General features: G+C 33.7%; 1 protein-coding gene across 2 annotated transcripts in view; it reads right to left on the minus strand.

Moving 5' to 3' along the window:
• Positions 1–22,499, minus strand: part of COL4A5 (collagen type IV alpha 5 chain) — a 241,377-nt gene that overhangs the window by 17,765 nt on the left and 201,113 nt on the right. For both annotated transcript variants that reach the window (XM_087859697.1, XM_087859696.1), the window contains exons 37-41: positions 15,433–15,559; positions 12,473–12,553; positions 11,509–11,607; positions 10,929–10,979; positions 9,534–9,719 (exon numbers count right to left, since the gene is read on the minus strand). In XM_087859697.1, coding sequence (XP_087715823.1) covers positions 9,534–9,719; positions 10,929–10,979; positions 11,509–11,607; positions 12,473–12,553; positions 15,433–15,559 — 544 coding nt within the window. The remainder of the gene's footprint in view (positions 1–9,533; positions 9,720–10,928; positions 10,980–11,508; positions 11,608–12,472; positions 12,554–15,432; positions 15,560–22,499) is intronic.

Consider the following 22,499-nt stretch of genomic DNA (forward strand, 5'->3'; position numbering starts at 1 on the left):
TAATATAAATTGGGCTGGGTTCTTTTTGTTATCAACACTGTTCTGCAGTCCCTTTTAGTTTGCATTTTATTATACATTAAATCTAATAAGCTCATATTTAAAGACAGGACATTATAATAAAGACTGCTTCTGTAATCCCTAAGTGTTTCACTTAAGTGAAAAGAAACAAGCACCATACATAGGGCACTGTTCTCAAATTGGAGCACACATCAAAGCCACTGGAGAGTTTGTTAAAACAGATTCCTGGGCTCACTCCCAGAGTTTAGGATTCAGAAAGGCTGGGGATGGGCCCACAAATGTACATTCTAACAAGTGCCCCGTAACTAAAGCTGCTGGTTCCAGACCACACTTTAAGAATCACTACTGTAGTGCAATCAGGGATTCAAGCCATTTGTCTCATTGTGATTAACAGTAGATTGCTTTACTTTTATGTAGTTATTTTGTAAGTAGTACTTGTAAGTCGTTTCATTCAGCTTTTATTACTATGCAATTAAGATAGTTACTTAAGCAAGCTGTTTGATTTTAGTGACATGCTTACTAATACATGGTAATACTTTGGTGTCAGAAATTTATTAATTCAATATAGTACTTCTGAATTTATTTTAAACATGTTTTCATATTCTTTGCATTTTAAATATTTCTGGAAAAAAATTCTGCATATGTCTTGTGAATAAATAAAATTATTTAAAAGAGGATTTTGCTAAGCTCTTTTCCTTATACTATCTTTTTAACTTCTCATTTTAAATAGAGGTATCAGGTCCATTAAACAACCAACAAGATCTATCAGTGGCTACATCTTTTGTCACTAGGTAGGAAAAAGCTGTTACTTGCTTGCTAGGCAGTGGCTGAAGCTAAGACCAACTAGTTCTGCCTTAAGAAACTAATTATGAAGCACTAAATAATGAACAGGCAACAGTTAGCACTTACACATTTTCTCCTTTGGTGATCTTAGTTTTTCATTGGTTTCAACAAAAAAGCAAGGTATATAGTGATTACTTTTGAAGGAAATAACCTAGGCAAATGAATTTAGAATACTTGAGTTTATGCTTACCCATGGACAAAGGGTCATCTTTCTGATCTGAGATTAAAATTCAGACTTTAGTTCCCTTCCAATACTCTTAAGACCCAGAATAAATGACTGCATGCTAACAAGGCAGGACGGCATATGGATTAAGAATGCTGGACTCTGGAGCTGGAAGGCTGGGTTGGAATCCCAGCTTCAATAATTATTAGCTGTTAGACCTTAGGAAGTTTATTAATCTCCTTGGCCTCAATTTCCTCCTCTTTAAAATAGAAATAAGAATAGTACCTACTTCATCAGGTTGATCCAAGGATTAAATGAGATAATATGTAAAATTACTTAACATGGTGCCTGGTACATACTAAGAATTATGTAAGAGGTTTTCAAAAATTATTATTACTACTATTACCTTCATTATTTGTAAAACCGAAAGTAAGAACATACCTTTAAAATATGAGACCATTTTAAATCTTTCAGCTATTTCTATGTGATTTCATAATATAACACTATTCTATCTGGCACATGAGAAAGAGGAAGCAGGTCCACAACAGTACAACTGTTTTATCTTTAAACAGTTTAAATTATATAGTCGCCCAAGTCCAGCAACCAGACAGACACACTTAGAAATTCCCTTCCCAATCATAAAGAAAGGGCTGGAGTATTTTGCACTAAAATAAACAAACAAGAGCAACTGCTGAGTTCACACCCCTAGATAGGGTGTTCTAAGCAAAATTATTTCATCCATAATGTATAATTTGGACTAGAAATCAGGTAGCAAATCGTCTTATTAGGAAAAAAAAATAAACACTCTGTTAATCAGCCTAACAATGAGGAAGTAAGATTAAGATGGGGAAAAAAAGAGAATCTTTTATGATCCTTTTCCCCAGTCTGAAAAGTTATCAGAATATTTGAAAAAAAACAGGCATGTTATGAGAATTGTTCTTTCTGCAATTAAAAGAAAATATTGGGAAATTTACATGTTATTAATTCAGGCCTGCCATTCCAGAGTCCTTCAAATTTAAATTAATGATTTGCTAATGATATCAGGGACATATACGTTTTATTTTTAATAGTACTCAATGGTAACCTTCTTCCTTTTTTGAAAATAGCCACATAAACACATATCAGAGCAACATCATGCAACAAAAATCAATATGCAGAGGTTACAAATAGGCCAGATGCCTGTCTAAAAATCTTAATGCAGTCTTAAACATAACCATAAGTGTATATCCATTTAAAATTCAACATGTCTTCACATATGGATTACCTATTATAAAAATTGAAGCTACAAAGACCTAATGTCATTTCAAACTTGATTATAAACAAGTCACATTAACTTCACCAATATGCTAAATACCAGAGCAGGTAGTATTTGAGGATAACAGCCCTCTTCAATGACTTCTGAGTTACAGCAAAAAAAAAAGTGCATTTCTCTTATCATACATACAAAACATTAAAAAAAAAAAAGAATTGACCAGTGAAGAGTCTAACCTTGAAAACCTGGGAAGATCAGAGTTCACCAAAGCCCAAAGATCGATGTTAGCAGTATCAGACATCACACAGTACAAAATAAGATTATGAGTTAGAAGTGGTTCACATTATAGCACAAGTTAAACAATAATCCTCTTAGCCAGTATTTCTCATACCTACAGTGTAATCAGTATGCAAACAGCACCATACAGAAGTATAGAGAACCAAACATTTTCAAATAGAGCTTATTATAGGAAATAAGATGCTTTCATTAATCCAAAAAAAATGGAAAACTCTACTAAAGATATCATGTTAACACTGCTACTGTGGCTTTCCAAAAGTTAGCATCTCAAACATTGAAGTTGGTAAGACAGTACCATTTCGCTGATTGCCTTCCATTCCCTTCACAAAGGGATAATTGTGGATAAATGCTTACATTTATCTTGGCCTCTGCCTTCCTTTAGTAAAAACTCAAGGTGCAAATTTCTTGATATGTTCAGACCACCTCAAAGAGGTACAGTTAACTTTAAAGGACTCATTAGACAAAAATAAAAGATCATAGATGATAAAATAGAGAAATTAAAAGTACACAATCGCCATTACCAACTGTACTTCTATTTTCCTTCTTTGAAAATCATTCTATGAAACCATATTCTGATTTTTTTCACAATTCATCAAGAAGCTTTCTTCTGTGAATTATTACTTATAACGAGTTATTCAAAGAGAAAGAGCCAATATGTACTTGTTCACCACTGAATGTTAAAATAAAGAGCCAAAAAAAAAAATAATAAAGAGCCAAATTTTCCAAAAATGTGAAGACCATCAGTGAAGGGGTACATTAAAAATATTTTGACATGCAATATCCTACCCCAAACCACAGAAAATATCACATTTACTTTATTATTATCCAATGCACATATTAAATCAGGCTATTAACTATTAAAAGAAGGATCATTAAATAAAAAGATAAAAGGCCTATAAATAGGACAACTCTTGATTAATGTTAATTAACTATAAACACAGTTTCCTTTCCTTAGAAGTCTTGCTATGATTTATAAACACTGAAGTCAGCAGAGAGAATAAATTGTGCTAGAGCATTGAATCCCAGGAATTGGAAGAACTAGGGTCTGTTCTTGGTTCTATTTATCTCAATGGGACTATGGACAATTCAATCTCCCTGAGCTTGTTTTCTCATCCACATAATGGGAACAATGTTATCTGCCCTAACCTCCTTTACAGTTGTTTTATTTATTTATTTTTTATTATAATATTTTATTATGTTATGTTAGTCACCATACAGTTGTTTTAAAGATCAAATTCCAGGGATGCCTGGGTGGCTCAGTTGGCTCTGCCTTCAGCTGGGGTCATGATCCCAGGGTCCTGGGATCGAGTCCCATATCGAGCTCCTTGCTAAGCAGGGAGCCTGCTTCTCCCTTTGCCTACTGCTCCTCCTGCTGCACTCTCTCTCTCTCTCTAATAAATAAATAAATAAATAAATAAATAAATAAATAAATAAACATCGAATTCCATTTTAAAAATATAGACCTGATATCTGCCAGATGCAAGGTGAGACAGGGAACACAAAGATTCACTACACCCACACTCTGCCTTCAAGGAGCTTTTAATAAAAGTGCATTAAATGATGTAAAGGGTGGCACGTCACATAAGTACAAAACATTATTATTACTGCCAGGTAATAAAACTTTTAAAGCATTTGATAATTTGTAAATCAGAAGGCTAAAAATCAGCTTCTGTTTGTTTAAATGGTTTCTAAACCACATACAGCAAACTGACTCAAGACCATAGTTTGAGAGAGTCTGGCCACACAATTAGTTAAATAAAATAGCATTCCTGTAAAGAAATTTTATATGTGTATTTGCTATAGAAGGACCAATAACAAGAAAGCTTAGAAAAATGCCACTGAAATATGTATTTTGGTCTGAGTACGTAACAAGGAAAACTTCAGATCATATCATAGCAAAACTCCTAAGATCTTAATTTCTAAGCGGTAAAATTTTAATGAGTTATATGCCAAGTCAATTTTGTACATGAAGCTCTCAATCCATTATTTCTCAAATGACCTAAGAAAGTTTAACAAAACAAAACAAAACTTAAAGTCTTGTACATAAGTGGTAATAACTAAAGATAAGCTGATGAATTGATTGGCAAATTTTATTTTATTTAAATTCAATTAGCCAACATATAGTACATCATTAGTTTCCTATGTAGTGTTCAATGATTCATCAGTTGCGTATAACACCCAGTGCTCATCAGTTTTAAATCCAGTTTCCACTTAAGGTTGTAGACTTCAACTGTTGCAAAGAAGAGAACACTGTAGATACTAGGTTCCAGTAACTATGTAATTTAAAGTACATCTGGTAAAAACATTGTCAAATCAGTATTAAAGTGATGTGGCTACTTCCCTGTTTCTTCTTTGAATATATTCTAGTGTCTCAGAAGAAAGCAATCTTCTAGCCAACACTAAAATCTGGAAGTGATCAAGGCAGCAGACTTCTATGCAAGTCAGATAGGGGAGTAATCAAAATTACTTCAAAGTATTCCCTAAGTTTTCTCTTTATCATGGTGATAGTTAAACACTATGCACTTGTCTTAATCTTTTTGATGACATCCATTTAGGAGAGACACAAGAAGCAGTTAATAGGGATTGATGGAACTTATGAGATAACTTATGAGGTAACAGAAAACAAGAGAGTGGAGGCAAGGTCCAGTCTGCTATAATGAAGAGTCTCCTAAAATGGCAAAAGTAGCTTCGCTTCACCACCTATTATATTTATAACTAGAATAAGAAGCCAGATCATAAGCACTGAGCCATAAAACTGCTTTTGTTAGAGGATGATATATGTTATTAGTAAAACAGACACTTAACAGAGCACTGGGGAGCCTTAAGTCAGATTCCCAACTATGCCAGTGACTAACAGTATGACCTTGAGGAAGCTTCTTAACATCTTTGTGCCTCAGCTTTCTCATATGTGACAAAGGTTCTCTCCTTGACTAAATTTTAGATTGGCTCCTCTGAGCCTTCTTCTCAACTAGGCCTCATCCTTAGGCCCTGTTCTTGGTATGCTGAAGCCTAGTTTTGGCAAGAATCCTTTAGCAAGTCAGTTTACAGACAGTCCCCCCACTGTTGATATCTGATCAAGTCCCTCATCCCCAAACTTGATGTCTAAGTCTTTAGCCTGACTTTAGCAAGAATGCTATTAGGCCAGTTTAGCAAGAATCTACCTACCCTTAATGCTTCATGTTAGTAACTTTTCATCCACTGACCCCCTCACTGTGCTGGTTGACTATAAATCCCCATTTATCCTTGTTGTATTCAGTTGAGTTCAGTCTCTTTCCCCTATTGCAACTGTCTCTCCCCTACTGTAATAGTCTTAAATAAAACCTGTCTTGCCATCTTTAACAAGTGTCTAGTGAGTAATGTCTCTTTGAAAAGTGTAAAACTTAAGTCTCTTCTAGATTGGATACTCCATGTCTCTATGAAATTAGGGGTTTGTGGAAGGAGTGAGTAGTAAGTAGGAGTAAGTAACTAAGGAATCTGTTCAGATAGAGATAGATGGCTTCCTAAAAAGAATCTTGAAAAATTATGAATTTTTAATTCATAAAAGAAAATTTCCAGCCATTCCCAATAGTCAGAACTCAGAAATATACTTTTTCCTCATGTTAGTTACTCCTCAGAAATTTGAAAAGGTCTATTTATCTTGAGATAATAAACACATTCAGATATTTGTGGTTCCTTTTACTCCTAATTAGGTTAACATCTTTCACTGTGAATCAGCGATTTTTCATTGGACAGCTCCTGGTAACTGTTCTTTGGTGTGTAAGGTTTACATGTGTATGATTCAAATAAGATTAAGAGGCTTCTAATCTGTGTTGGTTGTATGGAATTTTTTAATTCTGTACCTATTAATTCATTTTCATAGCAGGAGAATTTAGAACTTTGTGACAACCCAAAATGTGAAGATGGGATGGTTTGAAAAATTATAAGAGTTGCAGCAAGTCAAGAATTGCATATTTGCAGGATCTGATAATACATATTATTGTTTAAAAAAGAACGCCTTTTCAAGGATGTGGAGAAAGGGGAACCCTCCTGTACTGTTGATGGGAATGCAAACTGGTGCAGCCACTGTGTAAAACAGTATGGAGTTTCCTTAAAAGTTAAAACTAGAACTATCCTATGATTCAGCAATTGCACTACTAGGTATTTACCCAAAGAATATAAGAACACTAATTCAAAGGGATACATGCACCCGGATGTTTACAGGAGCATTATCTACAGTAGCCAGACTATGGAAAGAGCCCAAATGTCCATAGACTGATAAGTGGATAAAGAAGATGTAAAATGGATCACAATGGAATATTATATATTATATATATATAATATATATATTATATATATATACATACACACAATGGAATATTACTGAGCCATAAAAAAGAATGAAATCTTGCCATTTGCAATGGCATGGATAGAACTAGAGAATATTATGCTAAGTGAAATACGTCAGCCAGAGAAAGACAAATACCATATGATTTCTCTCATATGTGGAATTTAAGAAACAAAACAAATGAGCATGGGGGAAAAAAGACAGGAGAGGCAAACCAAGAAACAGACTCTTTAATTATAGAGAACGAACTGATGGTTTGTGAAACAGGCAATAGGGATTAAGGAGTACACTTCCTGTGATGAGCACTGGGTATTGTTTGTAAGTGTTGAATCACTAAATTGTAATTGAAACTAATTTACAGTGTATGTTAACTAACTGGAATTTAAATAAAAAGTTAAAAAAAATAATGTCTTTTTGAAGGGTAGTTCTATTTCATTTACATTAACAGATAAAACAAAAATAAGAAATACACTCTACTCTGAAGGTAAGGTAAAATATTATACAATACACTTTTGGGTACTATAAATTTTTGAGTAAAAATAACAAAATGTTAAATTAGTTTTCCTAACTAGGTAATTTTGGGTTATTCCAATAGACAGAAGCATTGGACTCTACAGTTCTTTCAACTTTCAGAGATAGACCAACATGTAAGAACTGCACTGGCATATATGCTCTTAAAATAGATTCGAGTACTTGAAAATATTAGGGATAGGTATATATATATCCATATATATATACATATATATATGGAGAGAGAGAGAGAGGAATTATATATAGAATTATATATATGCACACTTGTACATACATGTACACATATACATGTATATATGTATAACTATATGTACACACACATATAAATATATATAAAAATATAAGAAAAGTTTCAAAGTTCATGCAGTTACTACTTTGGAGTTAAGGAGCTAACCTGGAGGACCTGGATAGGGATCAAAGTTCACCAAGGCCCAATGTCATCATTAACAAAAAGGAAAAATATCAAAATTGTTAGCAATATCAAGAAACTAAAGCATTACACTAACTTCTTTCAAGTTAAACTTTAATTCAATAAAAGAATACTCTGGAAGTTCATATTCATGCACCTATAGAAAAACCAAATTATTACCACTTAGCATCAGCACTAAAATAAAGACGGCACATGTGACATATTTTGAAAGGCAAAAAAAATCATTTTTAATAATCGTTACCATGAGCTCAAAAACAACTAATTCTAAGATCAATGGGTTTAAAACTCCACTTTAATTTGCAGTTTATGAACAAAGTTAGTTTCACAAACTACTCATCAGGTAGGTGTTCTTCCTCCTACTATTTAGAAACAGTAATTTTTAAAAGCACCTTTGTGGCTAATGTCTTTATTTTGACACATTTCACAACAATGTTCTACAGTGAGCTCCATTACTAGTAAAGAAAAAATAATCAGAGTGCTGATTAAAATATAAAAAATGATAATAGTTTGGCTTATTTTATAATTACTGCATGCATAACCAAGCAAGACATTGGTGTCAATTCTTTACATGCAAGAGTTAATACGGCTGAGGTGGTTTTCACTGGTTTTCTTCACTACTAGAACAAGGTAAAACTCTGAAGAACCTCTATAAACAGTCAAGACAGATCAGATAAAATCTGGTTTTGAAAATGATCCTCTGAACAAAGTATGTGATCACATTTGATTCATGTTTTCAGAGCATATCTTATTAAAATGAACTCCAATCACTTCAGAGTTTATGGTAATTTAAATGGAGATTTTTATTTTTAAAAAATTTAAAAAATGAGTCAGAGACTTTCAAAGGCTAAAAGACAACTGCTTTGTTTCTTTAACCTCAGATTTCTCTTATTATTTTAAATAAATGAAGGCCAAGTTTTTAATTTCTGAAAATATAAAAATTGAATATTAAGTCCCAAAAATCTGTTAATAATTTATCACCAGTGACTGGGCTCAGCAACATTAATCCTGGATGAAAACAAGCATTTCCAAACAGCAAAATGAAGTGACACAGCACATATACAAAATAAAAAGTGAACACTGGATGCAAAATTGAGACTACAAGAGCAGTTAACACACGACAAATGAGGAATAGACGTGAAGCTGGTATGAAGAGATTGCTATTCAATTTAATCATGCTGTGATGTTGAAGATAAATTTGATTGCCTAGTTCCTAGAGAAGATAAAATTTTTTTATTGTGCTTGGTGACATTTGCTGATCATATGACAGAACCATAGCAACACTTTCGGTATGGACCACAAGCATCTATGGGGTGATCACTAAAATGATTTCTGTGATGACATGCTGAGAAGCTCACATTAAAAATGCAGATGGCATTTTGCTGCCAGGTTATCAGTATAGTTTTATGTTTAATAAAAAGACTAATAAATCCACTATTTTCTTTTTTCCTCCAAGTTGGTTTGTTTTAGTTCAAATGTAAGTAAATGATGAAAGGCATTACTGAAAAGAATTATTAGATGCTACAGAAATGGATGGAGCTAGGTATAAACCAAGCTATTTACTTGTAAGACGTTCTTAGATTATAGAGTCTAAAGTCCTAAAGACTGAATAACCTGCCAGCAAAATGAAATAAATTAACGAATAAACAGACCATTCCCCTACCACTCATGTACATACCTGGTCTCCCAGGAGGACCCTGGGGCCCAGGGTTGCCTTTAGGGCCTTCCAGAGCTGGACCTGGAGTACCAGGAGGGCCTGGGGGACCTTGCACACCAGGGAAACCCTGAAAGCCTGGTTCTCCCTTTGGACCAGGAAGGCCAGGGTTTCCTGGAATGCCAGGTAATCCTCCATCACCCTTTTGACCTATGAAAGCAAAGTGACATTAGGAAACACATTAAATGGTACTGCCCGTATTAGGCTTGCCTATAAGGCTAAATCGATTCATTCTTATTAGAACAAGTGATGGGATTTGCTAGGATCATTTCTATCTTCCACCAAATCCCTCACCCGTCCAAAAAACCCATTCTTCTTATGAAATATATTCAACTGTTATCAGAAATATTTATTAGAGTATGTATGGAAATATAAAAACAATAATAGCTTGGATCCTGAAAGATATCCTTTGTATTAGGACACAGAGCAATGATCACATGATCAGTAGCTGTGAGAAAATAAAAAACAAAAAAATAGAAAGGTTTAAAGTATTGGCATGAACAGGTTAGAAATGGCTGGAGGAAATTCCTTAAACAAATATTTTGAGACTAATGAAGATATGGATCTTCAATGGTTGCTGTGTGTCCCTGAAGACAATTCTATTCAAGATTTAGAATCCCAACCCAGACAAACTATTCTCAACATTTTTTCTACACCACCAACATGCCTGAAAGCAATAAAACAGTGGCACATTAAAGTAATAATTTTGACATTGGGATCACGGGAAGGATATAGGAATTTCTAGGAGATAGTCTGTGGTTTGAAAAAACTTCCATAGACTAGTTAATGGTCATTTCAGAACATAAACAGGCATATCTATACACACATTCACTCATTCAATTAACACTTTGGTGCTTACAATGAAAGCAAGAACAAGTGAGGGCACGTAGATGTGTATGAGCACATACCCACCCAAAACGCAAAACATATATTAATATGAAGTTTTCCATTTTTATTATTGGTACGTATTTCTACAGTTTCCTTATAATACCTTGGTTTTGTTTCCATAGGGAGAAAAGAGCGTTTTTGTTTTTTTTTTTTTCGGCTGAAAGACTTTTAAAAAATTTGTTGAAATCTACCTCTTTCTACGAATTTGCTTTCTTTATCATTTCCTTAGCAATTACTTATGAAATTAAGAAGAGATATTTATATGTAAATTTCCTAAAGAATGCATTTTTATATAGCACAACTTTTTCTACTAAGTTGTTAATTAAGAACTGCTTTAAGATATAACTTTAGCTTTGAGTTTTCTGGGGTTGTATGTACATTTTATAACAGTAAATGGTAGAGATGGAAAAATAAATGTACTGGAACACATTCTCTTTATACGGACTGATCTAGTATGTTTTATTAGTTTACCAGAAAGTCCTGGGAGTCCGGGGGGTCCTGGGATTCCAAAGCCCGGTTGACCTGTCAGGGTATAAACCAAAACTCTCAAATAGATAATAATAAATGAAACAAGGACAAGTTTTTTTTGGATCATTCAGTTTTTCACTGAGTGCTACTATGTTATACGAAACATGCAGAAGATTTGTTTCCAACATGGAACCACAATTCTAACATGAGAAAACTATAAAAATATATTCTACTTGTGATAAGTGTTAAATATATCTTTATATACACATAGATCTATAAATGGAATATAGATTGCATACTGAAATGAGGTCATCCAGAGAAGATAAAAATAGCTGGGTAACTTCACATAAAAAATTGGGCAAGAAAGGATATGGAGTTTTTTTTAAGAAGGAGGCAACCTGATTGATAAACGTGAAGTAATATTCTCAGTACAGAGTGCAAGAAGGTACTTAGGGAGGAAAAAGTGTATAGTAGCTTAGAGGTTAAGAAAGAAGATATAATTTCATTGTGGGTAAAAAAGGGCAAAAGTTAAAGAAGACAAGGAAGAAATTAGAAAATTAGGAACAATGAAAAAATATAGCACCTGGTTCACCCTTCTGTCCAGCTGGTCCAGGAATACCATCTTGACCTGGGTTGCCTTTTTCACCTGGAGGCCCTGGTGGTCCAGGACGACCTCCACCACCTAAAGCACAGGGTATAGCACGTGATACCTATCCTCTCAATTCCCTTTCCTTCCATATTCCCCATTCTTTCCATACAAGCTTCAAATAGTTCTATCCACATGACACAAAGTACCTATGAGACACCCCTCTAAATCACAAAATCTTGTGAAAAAGAAGCATAAAAGGAATAAAAGCTAATAAGAATAAGTAAGAATTTTATCATTCACTCACTATCCAAAAACTTTCAGTTTCTCATTTTAATCTAGCTTTAGAATATCAAGGAGAGTAAGGTGTAGGGGTGGAATGGGGTGCTATTTTAGGCCTCACATGTGGGGCCAGAGAAATGACTTGCTTTAGAATTCAGTAAACAACATTTTCCCATTCTTTTTTTTTTTAAAGATTTTATTTTTATTTATTTGACAGAGATAGAGACAGCCAGCGAGAGAGGGAACACAAGCAGGGGGAGTGGGAGAGGAAGAAGCAGGCTCATAGCGGAGGAGCCTGATGTGGGGCTCGATCCCAGAACCCCGGGATCACGCCCTGAGCTGAAGGCAGACGCTTAACCGCTGTGTCACCCAGGCACCCCAACATTTTGCCATTCTTAAAATACCAGAGTTTCCACTAATTGTAGGATACCTGAAATAACTCTCCCTGGAAAAAGCCCCCCAAATAAGGTTTCAAAGTAATAATTTTAAGTAACTTTTATCAAGAGTTGTTCGCTTAGAAAAAAAGTGTTGTTCACTTTGTACCTGACAAGTAGAACTAAGTGAATGATCACCATGTTTCCTTGTCTTAAAAATGTTCACAGCTCTCAGAAATGATTTGACTTTCCCAAAATGAATATGAGCCTTAGTTTTACAACTAACCCTTAGGTTTCATGCTTACCTACAGGACCAGGTTCTCCTGGAAGGCCAGGGTTCCCAGGAGGACCATTAATACCTTTTGCTCCAGGAAGTCCTGGGGTTCCTAGAATAAAGAGTTCAATTTAATAATAAAAGAAAAAGTGCATTGCTTTAAGAGTTATAACTCAAACTTATAATTTACAGCGTTAGCACAGAAACTGAAGAAAGGGAAAAAAAACAAGGAAGATGCTGGTATTTGCTGAATATTTTTAAGAATAATTTTAAGTTTTAAAGTGATTTCTCCAGAGGCTGGCATTATTATATATTCATAATAAAAATAATCACCACAATATTACATTGGTAGAACTGGTAGGATTCCATACAAAAATTGTATGGATATACCAATTTTTTAATCCATTCATCTATTGTCAGACATTTGGGTCATTGTCAGGTTTTAGGTATTATGAATATCTATTTATTTATGGAAACCTGTTCCACTTCCAGTGTGTAGCTATTATGAGTTATGCTGCTATGAATATTTCTGCATCAGTATTTTTGTGGATATATGTATTAATTTATCTTGGATAAATACCTAGATAGGAAGGGAACTGCTGAGTCAGAGTAGGCATGTGGTACATCTTATTAAAAAAAAAATCTGCCAAACCATTTGACACAACGTTTCAGAATTTCAGTTGCTCCAGACCATTGTACAACATATGGTGATATCAGTTGTTTTAATAATAACTGTTCTCATAGGAATGTAGTGCTACTTCATTGTGGTTTTAATTTGCATTTCTCTGATGGCTAATAATATTGATAACCTTGCTATGTGCTTATTTGCCATCCATATATCTTCTTTTGTGAAATGTCTTTTCAAAGTTTTCCCCATTTAAAAAAAGTGGATTGTATATCTTGTTATTATTGAATTATAAAAGTTGTTTATATATCCCAGATATCAGTCATTTGTCAGATATATGTTTTGCAATTGTTTTCTCCTAGTCTGTGGCTTCCCTATTCACTTCCTTAATGACGTCTTTTCATGAGCAGAAGAACAGAAGACCTCAGGTTCTTTAAAAGAAAAAAAAAACAGCGTGGAGCAAATGAATATCTGTTTTAAAAAAAATGAACCTTGACCCCTACTTCACACCATAAAAATATTTTTATTTGAGATACATCGTAAACCTAATATAAAAACTCAAACATTAAACATTACAGAAAAAATAGAAGAATATTTCCATAAACTTGAGTAGGCAAACATTTTGTAATAGGAAACAAAAAGCATGAACTATGAAAGAAAATTAATAGACTGGACTTTATTAAACTTAACTTTAGAAAAAATTAACAACTTCTGTTCATCACACAACAGTATTAAGAAAATGTCATCACACAACAGCATTAGGAATGAAAGGCAAATTTGAGACAGAAAGAATGTATTTGTAATACATGTATCTGACAAGGACTCATATCTAGAATCTATAAAGAACTGCTCTGAATCAATAAGAAAAAAGAGCAAACAATTCAATAAATGTGAGCAAAAAAACATGGAGCAGGCAATCAAAAAGATTCTATCCAAATGGCCAGTAAGTATATGGAAAGGTGTTTACTATTGTCATTCATTTAAAAATGTAAATTAAAACTTCAATGAGACACTTCTATGTACCCACCAGAACAGCTAAAATTAAAAAGACTGACAATACCAAACAAGGTGAAGAATGGGCAACTGGATATTTCACAATACAAAGTACTAACCACAATATAATCACGACAAGCCACCAGGAGCCACCCAGGAACATTTCATACATTGCATGTGAGACCGTAATTTATAAAACCACTTTGGAAAACAGGCACCATCCACTAAAGTTAAATGCATACCTACTCTATGATTCCATAATTCTACTACCAAGTTATTGTCTAAGAGAAATGAGTATGTATGTCCACCAAAAGACATGTCAAAGAATCTTAATAGCATCTTTTTTTAATAGTCTCAAACTGGAAACAACCGAAGTCCATCAACAGGTGAATGAGTGATTATTATGTATTTCTTCAATGGAATATCACAGAGTAATTATAAAAAAACAAACTGACACATGCAACAAGAGAAATGAATCTTACAGACATGAGTGAAAGAAGCCAGAGAAAAGGATATATACTGTATGATTCCATTTATTTGAATTTCAAAAACAGGTGAAATTACTTGATGGAAATAGAAATCATAGTAGTGGTTACTTTGGGGGGTGGTTTCACTGTGAAGGGGCATGGGTAAAACTTTATGGGGCAAGGGAACTATTTTATATCTTGATATGTGTGGTAGGTACATGGATATATATATATATATATATTTCATATATATATATATATGAAACTCATCTATAGTCTTGTACATTTTACTCCACATTATACTTCAATAAAACATTAAGGAAAAGATAACCAAAGGCCCACTCTATCCATGCCACTGTGCAATCCAAAAGACATACAAATGAACAAATTAAATACAAGCATAAACAGAGCAGATAGTACAACAATGTAATTCAGGCTACCTACTTGACTATAATGCTAAGTTCCTTTGCTTTCATGACTTAGTCCTTGCCATATAAATGAACTGAACAGTTGTCCTAACAGCAGCCACCCAACTGTGTGCCTGAGCACAACTTTCTAAGAGAATCAGCGGCAGGCTAGGGTTTGGTAGTGTATATTATCACCTACAAAAATAGTAAGGCCTCTTAATTGACTTGTGGCTAGCAGTCAAAGATTGAAAAATGCTCTAGAAAACAGTTTTTTTTTGCCCACAGGATATTGTCCTGCTGAGCTGGTAATACTCATTCTCATTTTATACAGAAAGAAATTTGGGCAAAGATAAGTTAAAGAGCTGGTTCAAGATTATGTTGCTAGTCAGTATCTCATTGGTAAATAGAAGAGCAGTTTGCCAAATAAGAAGTTGTTCTGTGGTATGGGTTAGAGTAGATAGGAAGGAGAGAAGGAAGCATTTAAGAAAAGGAATATTACCAGGGAATCCAGGAAGGCCTGGTTGTCCTTTTGCTCCAGGGGTCCCTGGTAATCCAGGCAAACCAGTATCTCCCCTAGAACCTTTGATTCCAGGGTTTCCTGGGTATCCAGGCAGACCAGGTTCACCCTAAAACCATGAATAAGAAGATAAAACTGAGTCTCTACATTACTTAGATTGTTTAACAACACAACATTATTTACAGAGCTTTTATTATATGTCAGGCACCCTGCTAAGTGCTTTATATAATATGCTTAATCACTTGTAGAAATTTAACTTGAAAATGCTTTGTTTAATCATCACAACAGCTCTTTGAGTTAGGCTTTATCATCACTATTTATAAATGAGAAAACTGAATCTTGGAGAACTCCAGTGCCTAATGGCTCTAGCAAGTGGCAGAATTAGAATTTGAACCAATGTCTGTCAGACTCCAAAGTTCATGCTATTTCTACAATATGTAGATGATCTCATTAATCCTTAACAATAAGAAATACACTATCCCATTTTACAGTGTTGCAACTAATAAGCTGTGGAGTCTGCATTTGGATCCAGATAGTCTGATTTGAACCTGTGATTGGTATCCCTAGTATGCTACAATGAAATTCACTGCTTACAATAATTATGTCAAACAGTAGTTACAGTATGTTCTACTGCAAAAAATAAATTTAATCTTAACATGAATAAGTCTAGCAATTCTTCAGTGAACATCTCAAATCCCATATCCTCCATGAAACCTTCCAGGACAAAGAAAGCTTATGTTAAGAATATAGGGAAGGTTCTTATTCTGTCAAATCAATAATGGCTTCACATATGCATGTCTTGACTCTTCAACTACACTGAACATTCCTTTGGGGTCAGAGACAATTCATATGTAACCATTTTTGTTCAGTGAACTTTTGCATTATGTTTCCTTCTAACAGAGCCTTAGAATTCATACCCACTTTCACAATTAAACAAGTTTTCCCTGATAACAATGAGAACATGCTGTAACTCTAAATCTACCAGTGTCCACTGCTTTGCTCATGAGGATCATGAACTCTCCAACAGTGTCAGTGTTCAACATCATCTACTGAATACCTCCTTCTCCATTTAGTGCTTATGCTTGTCTAGGTGAATAAGATCATCTATTTGTGACTCAAATGATTCTGCATTATGGTAAAAGTCTTTTCAACTAATTCCTCTTCTCCTTACATCCCATTGGGCTGGAAATGTATGTAATTTGGTCTGAACCCTTATAAATCAAACATCTAGCACATTTTTACACACATAATAGGTATACAATTAAGTTTTGGATTGAACTGGTTCCATCTTAGATATTTACACAGAAAAGCTTGAATAAACTATCATAATTCTTCTTGTTATTCAAGAACCAATGACATTCATATATCAAAATGAAAAACAAGAAGAAAATTCCAATAGTCTGCTAATGGTAAACCTGAAAGCAATAAACAAGCTTCTGGTGATTTATGATAAAGTATGTTAAGTTCTACAAACAACCCCAATCTTTTAATTTCAACTAGCACTTTGTTTCCCAATACAGTTCTCACCACTCTATGGCCCTATTCTAAATTGTATTAAAAAAGTATATATTTTGCCAGGGCTTCTGCAAATAAAATTTGCTAGTTTAAGTTTTATCTACGTTTTTATCATTCATACACTTTCAGAGAAAACAATGAGCTTCCAAAAAGGTAAGCAAGAAGAAATAAAAAAAGAGTAGCATACTCAGAACATCATCAAACTGGCGAGAAATTTTGTAAAACACTCTGAGAAAGGAAAATTCTATTTACAAAGCAGAAGCTTGACATAACTTGAACAGACTCAAGCCACAAATATCTACATTTGTTCAAATGTCAACCTTTGATATAATTCTTTTTTTATTTATATAAAATTGACATATAACATTAGTTTCAGGCATACGACACAAGTTGATATTTGTATATATTGTAAAATGATCACTACAATAAATCTACTTAACATCCATCACCATACGTAGTTACAAAATTTTTGGTTCTTGTGATAAAAACTTTTAAGATTTACACTCTTAGCAACTTTCAATATACAATACAGTATTAACTATAGTCACCACGCTGTACATTACATCCCAATGACTTATTTAGTTTATAGCTATAAGTCTCTACTTTTTAACCCTCTTCACCCACCCTCCAATATTCCACCCCCATCTCTGGCAACCACAACTTTGTTCTCTGTATCTATTAGCTCATTCTTTAAAATTTTTTGTCTATTTATTTATTTTTAGATTCCACATATAAATTAAATCATATGGTATTGGTCTTTCTCTAACTTATTTCACTTAGCATAATGCCCTCAAGGTCCATCCATGTTGTCACAAATGGCAAGATTTCATTCTTTTATATGGCTCAGTAATATCCCATTGTATATATATCTGACATTTTCTTTATCCATTCATATACCAAAGGACACTTAGGTTGCTTACACATCTTGACTACTGTAAATAATGCTATGATGTATAGGGGGACGTGTATATCTTTTCAAGTTAATGTTTTAATTTTCTTTAGATAAATATCCAGAAGTGGAGTTGATGGATCATATGATAGTTCTATTTTTATTTTTTGAGGACCCTCCATGCTATTTTTCATAGTGGCTGTATTAATTTACATTCTCACCAACAGTTCACAAGGGTTCCCATTTCTCCCCATCTTTGCCAACACTTGCTAAAACTTGTCTTTTTGATAATAGCCATTTTAACAGGTGTGAAGTGATATCTCATTCTGGTATTGATTTGCATTTCCCTGATGATTAGTGATGTCAAGCACCTTTTCATGTATCTGTTGGCCAATAGTATGCATTCTTTGGAAAAATGTCTATTCAGTTGCTCTACCCATTTTTAATTGGATTCGTTTCATTTTTAATGATTGTGAGTTCTTTGCATATTTTGGATATTAACTCCTTATTGGCATATGATTTGCAAATATTTTCTCCCATTCAGTAGGTTGCCTTTTCACTTGGTAACTTCCCTGGCTGTGCAGATTAGTTTGATGTAGTCCCACTTGTTTATTATGCTTTTATTGCCTTTGTTTCTGGAGACACATCCAGAAAACATTGCCAAGACCAATATCAAGGAGCTTACTGCCTGTTTTCTTCTAGGAGTTTTATGGTTTCAGATCTTACATTTAAATCTTTAATCCATTTTGAGTTAATGTTTGTGTATAGTATAAGATCGTAGTCTAGTTTCATTCTTTTGCCTGTGGCTGTAACTTTTCCCAACACAATTTATTAAAGCAACTGTGCTTTCCCCATTGTATATTCTTACTTCCTTTGTCATAAATTAATTGACTATATTTGTGTCGGTTTATTTCTGGGCTCTCTATTCTATTGCATTGATCTGTGTGTTTGTTTTAATGCCAATACTGTATTATTTTGATTACTATAGATAGCTGTGTAATATAGTTTGAAATTAGGGAGTATGATACCTCCAGCTTTGTTCTTCTTTCTCAAGATTGCTTTGGCTATTTGGAATCTTTTGTGGTTCCATACAAATTTTAGGACTGTTTGTTCTATTTCTTTGAAAAATACCATTGGGATTTTGAAGAGGATTGCAGTGAATCAGTATATTGCTTTGGGTAATATGGTCATTTGAACAATATTAATTCTTCTAATACATGAGCATAGAATATCTTCACATTTACTTGTATATTCAATCTCTTTCATTAATGTCATAGTTTTCAGCGTATAGGTCTTCCATTTCCTCAGATAAATTTATTCCTAAGTATTGTATTCACTTTGATGCACTTGTAAATGGGAGTGTTTCCTTAATTTCTCTTTCTGATAGTTGGTTGTTAGTATATAGAAATGCAACAGATTTCTGAATGTTGATTATGTACCCAGTGACTTTCCTGAGTTTATTTATTAGCTCTAACAGTTTTTGGTGGAGTCTTTAGGGTTTCTTATAAATATAAGTATAAAGTATAAATATACATACACACATATACATATATTTGTCTGCAAATAGTGACAGTTTTTACTCCTTCCTTTGCAATTGGGATGCCTTTCATTTCTTTTTCTTGCCTAATTGCTCTGGCTAGGATTTCCAATGCCATGTTGAATAAAAGTGGCAAAAGTGGGCATCCTTGTTTTGTTTCTAATCTTAGAGGAAGAACTTTCAGCTTTTCACAATTGAGTATGATGTTAGCTGTGGGCTTCTCATATATGACCTTTATTTTGTTGTGATACATTCCCTCTATACCCACTTTGTTGAGAGTTTTTATCATAAATGGACATTGAATTATGTCTAATACCTTTTCTACATCTATTGAAATGATCATATGATTTTTATCCTTTATTTTATTAATGTGATGTATCATATTGATTGATTTGTAGATGTAAACCATCCGTGCACCTCTGGGATAAATTTCACTGGATTGTGGTATATGATTCTTTTAACTGTTGTTTTGTTTAATTTGGTTTGCTAATCTTTTGTTGAGGATTTTGGCATCTATGTTCATCAGGGATACTGGCTTGTAATTTTGTGTGTGTGTGTGTGTGTGTGTGTGTGTGTGTGTGTGTGTGGTGTCCTTGACTGGTTTTGGTATCAGTGTAATGCTGGCCTCATAAAATGAGTTCAAAAGTATTCTATCTTCTTCAATTTTTTTGGAAAAGTTTTAGAAGGATACATATTAAATTTTTAAATGTTTGGTAGAATTCACCAGTGAAGTTGTCTAGTTCTGGACTTTTTCTTTCTTGGGAGGTTTTCTGGATTATTGATTCAATCTGTTTACTAGTAATTGGTCTATTCAGATTTTCTATTCCTTCATGATTCAATCTTGGAAGATTGTATGTTTCTAGGAATCTAGTCATTGCTTCTAGGCTCTCCAATTTGTTGGCAATAATTTTGCTTATCTTTTCAAAGAACCAGCTCTTAGTTTCACTGATCTTTTCTATGATTTTTTAGTCTCTATTTTATTTATTTCTACTCTGACCTTTTTTTTTCCTTCCTTCTATTAACTTTGGGCTTCATTTGTTTTTCTTCTTGTTGTTCCTTTAGGTGTAAATTTAGTTTGAGATTTTTCTTGTTCCTTGAGGTAGGCCTGTATTACCATGAACTTCCCTTTTATAACAGCTTTTGCTTCACACCATAGATTTTCACAAGTTGTATTTCTGTTTTCATCTCAAGGTATTTTTTTTTTATTTCTCCTTTGATTTCTTCATTGGCTTACTGGTTGTTCTGTAGCATGTTGTTTAATCTTTATTCATTGATGTAAGTGGGATATTAAAGTCCCCTACTATTATCGTATTGCTGTCAATTTCTGCCTTTAGGTTTGTTAATTTTTGCATTATTTATTTAGGTGCTTCTATGTTGGGTGCATTAATACTTACAAATGTTATATCCTCTTGTCAGATTGATCCCTTTATCATTATGTAATACCCCTGTCTTTGTTTAAAAGTCTATTTTGTGTGATATAAGTATAGCTATCCCAGCTTTCTTTTGGTTTCCATTTGTGTGGAATATCTTTTTCCAACCCTTTACTTTCAGTCTGGGTGTGTCCTTGTACCTAAAGTGAGTTTCTTGTAGGTAGCCTATAACTGGGTCTTTCTAAAAATCCAGTCATTCAATGTCTTTTGACTGAAGAATTTAGTCCATTTATACTTAAAGTAATTATTAATAGGTATGTACCTATTGTCATTTTGTTAATTGTTTCCTGGCTGTTTTGTAGTTCCTCTCTGTTGTTTCTTCTTCTTTTGCTCTCTTATGTTGTGGTTTGATGACTTTCTTTAGTGTTATTATATTCTTTTCTTGTCATCTTTTGTGGATCTATTATAGGTTTTTGCTTTGTGGTTACCAAGAGGCTCACAGATAATAGCCTAGATATATTAAAATCTATTTTAAGTTGATAGCAACTTAAGTCTGAACATATTTGAAAACTTTACATTTTTACTCCCCCCATTTTATGTTTTTGATGTCACATTTTACGTCTTCTCATTTTGTGCATCCCTTAACTGATTATTGTACTTAAAGTTACTTTTACTTCTTTTGTCTTTTAACTTTCATACTAGATTTATAAGTGATTAATCCACTACCTTTACTATATATTTACTTCTGCCTTTGAGATGTATATATTCATATGTTTTCTCGTCACTAATTAATGCACTTTCTTTTAAGCTTAAAGAAGTCCCTTTTTAATATTTCCTGTAAGGCCAGTTTAGTGGTGATGAGCTCTTTTAGCTTTTAATTGTCTGGAACAGTCTTTATCTCTCTGTCAACTCTGAATGATAACTTTGCTGGGGAGGGTATTCTTGTTTGGACACTTCTTCCTTTTGGGATTTTGAATATATTGTCCCATTCTCTCCTGGCCTACAAAATTTCTGCTGAAAAATCTGCTTATAGTCTTATTGGGATTCCCTTGTACATAACAAGGGGTTTTCCTCTTGCTGCTTTTAAAATTCTCTCTTTAACTTTTGACAGTTTACTTATAATGTGTCTTATTGTTGATCTTTTTGGTTTCATCTTATTCAGGTCTCTATAGTCTTTCTTTTTTTTTCTATAATAATTTTTTAATATGTTATGTTAGTCACCATACAGTATATCCTTAGTTTTTGATGTAGTGTTCCATGATTCATTATTTGCGTATAACACCCAGTGCACCATGCAATATGTGCCCTCCTTACTACCCATCACTGGCCTATCTATAGTCTTTCTTGATCTGAATGTTTCCTTCCTCAGATTAGGGAGGTTTTCAGCCATTATTTCTTTAAGTAAGTTTCCTTCTCCTTTATCTCTCTCTTCTCTTTCTGGGACCCCTTATAATGCAAATGTTACTGAAATTTATGTTGTCTCATAGGTCCCTTAAGATATCTTTACTTTTTTAAGGTTTTTTTTCCTTTTTGATGTTCTGTTTGGGTGCGTTTCACACTTGTCTTCTAGATCACTTTCTTTTGCTTCATGTAATCTCCTTTTCAGCCCCTCTTGTGTATTGTACAATTCAGTTATTGTATTCTTCAGCAAAACAGCTACTTCCCCCAGTCCTGAAGGAGTAGCCTTGCATAAAAGATACAACTTATCCATCAACCTTAGACCTAAGTTCCTTGTTGT

This window comes from Ursus americanus, chromosome X (genome assembly GCF_024610735.1).
Source record: "Ursus americanus isolate L20-20 chromosome X, mUrsAme1.1.p, whole genome shotgun sequence".
NCBI classification, from domain to species: domain Eukaryota; kingdom Metazoa; phylum Chordata; class Mammalia; order Carnivora; family Ursidae; genus Ursus; species Ursus americanus.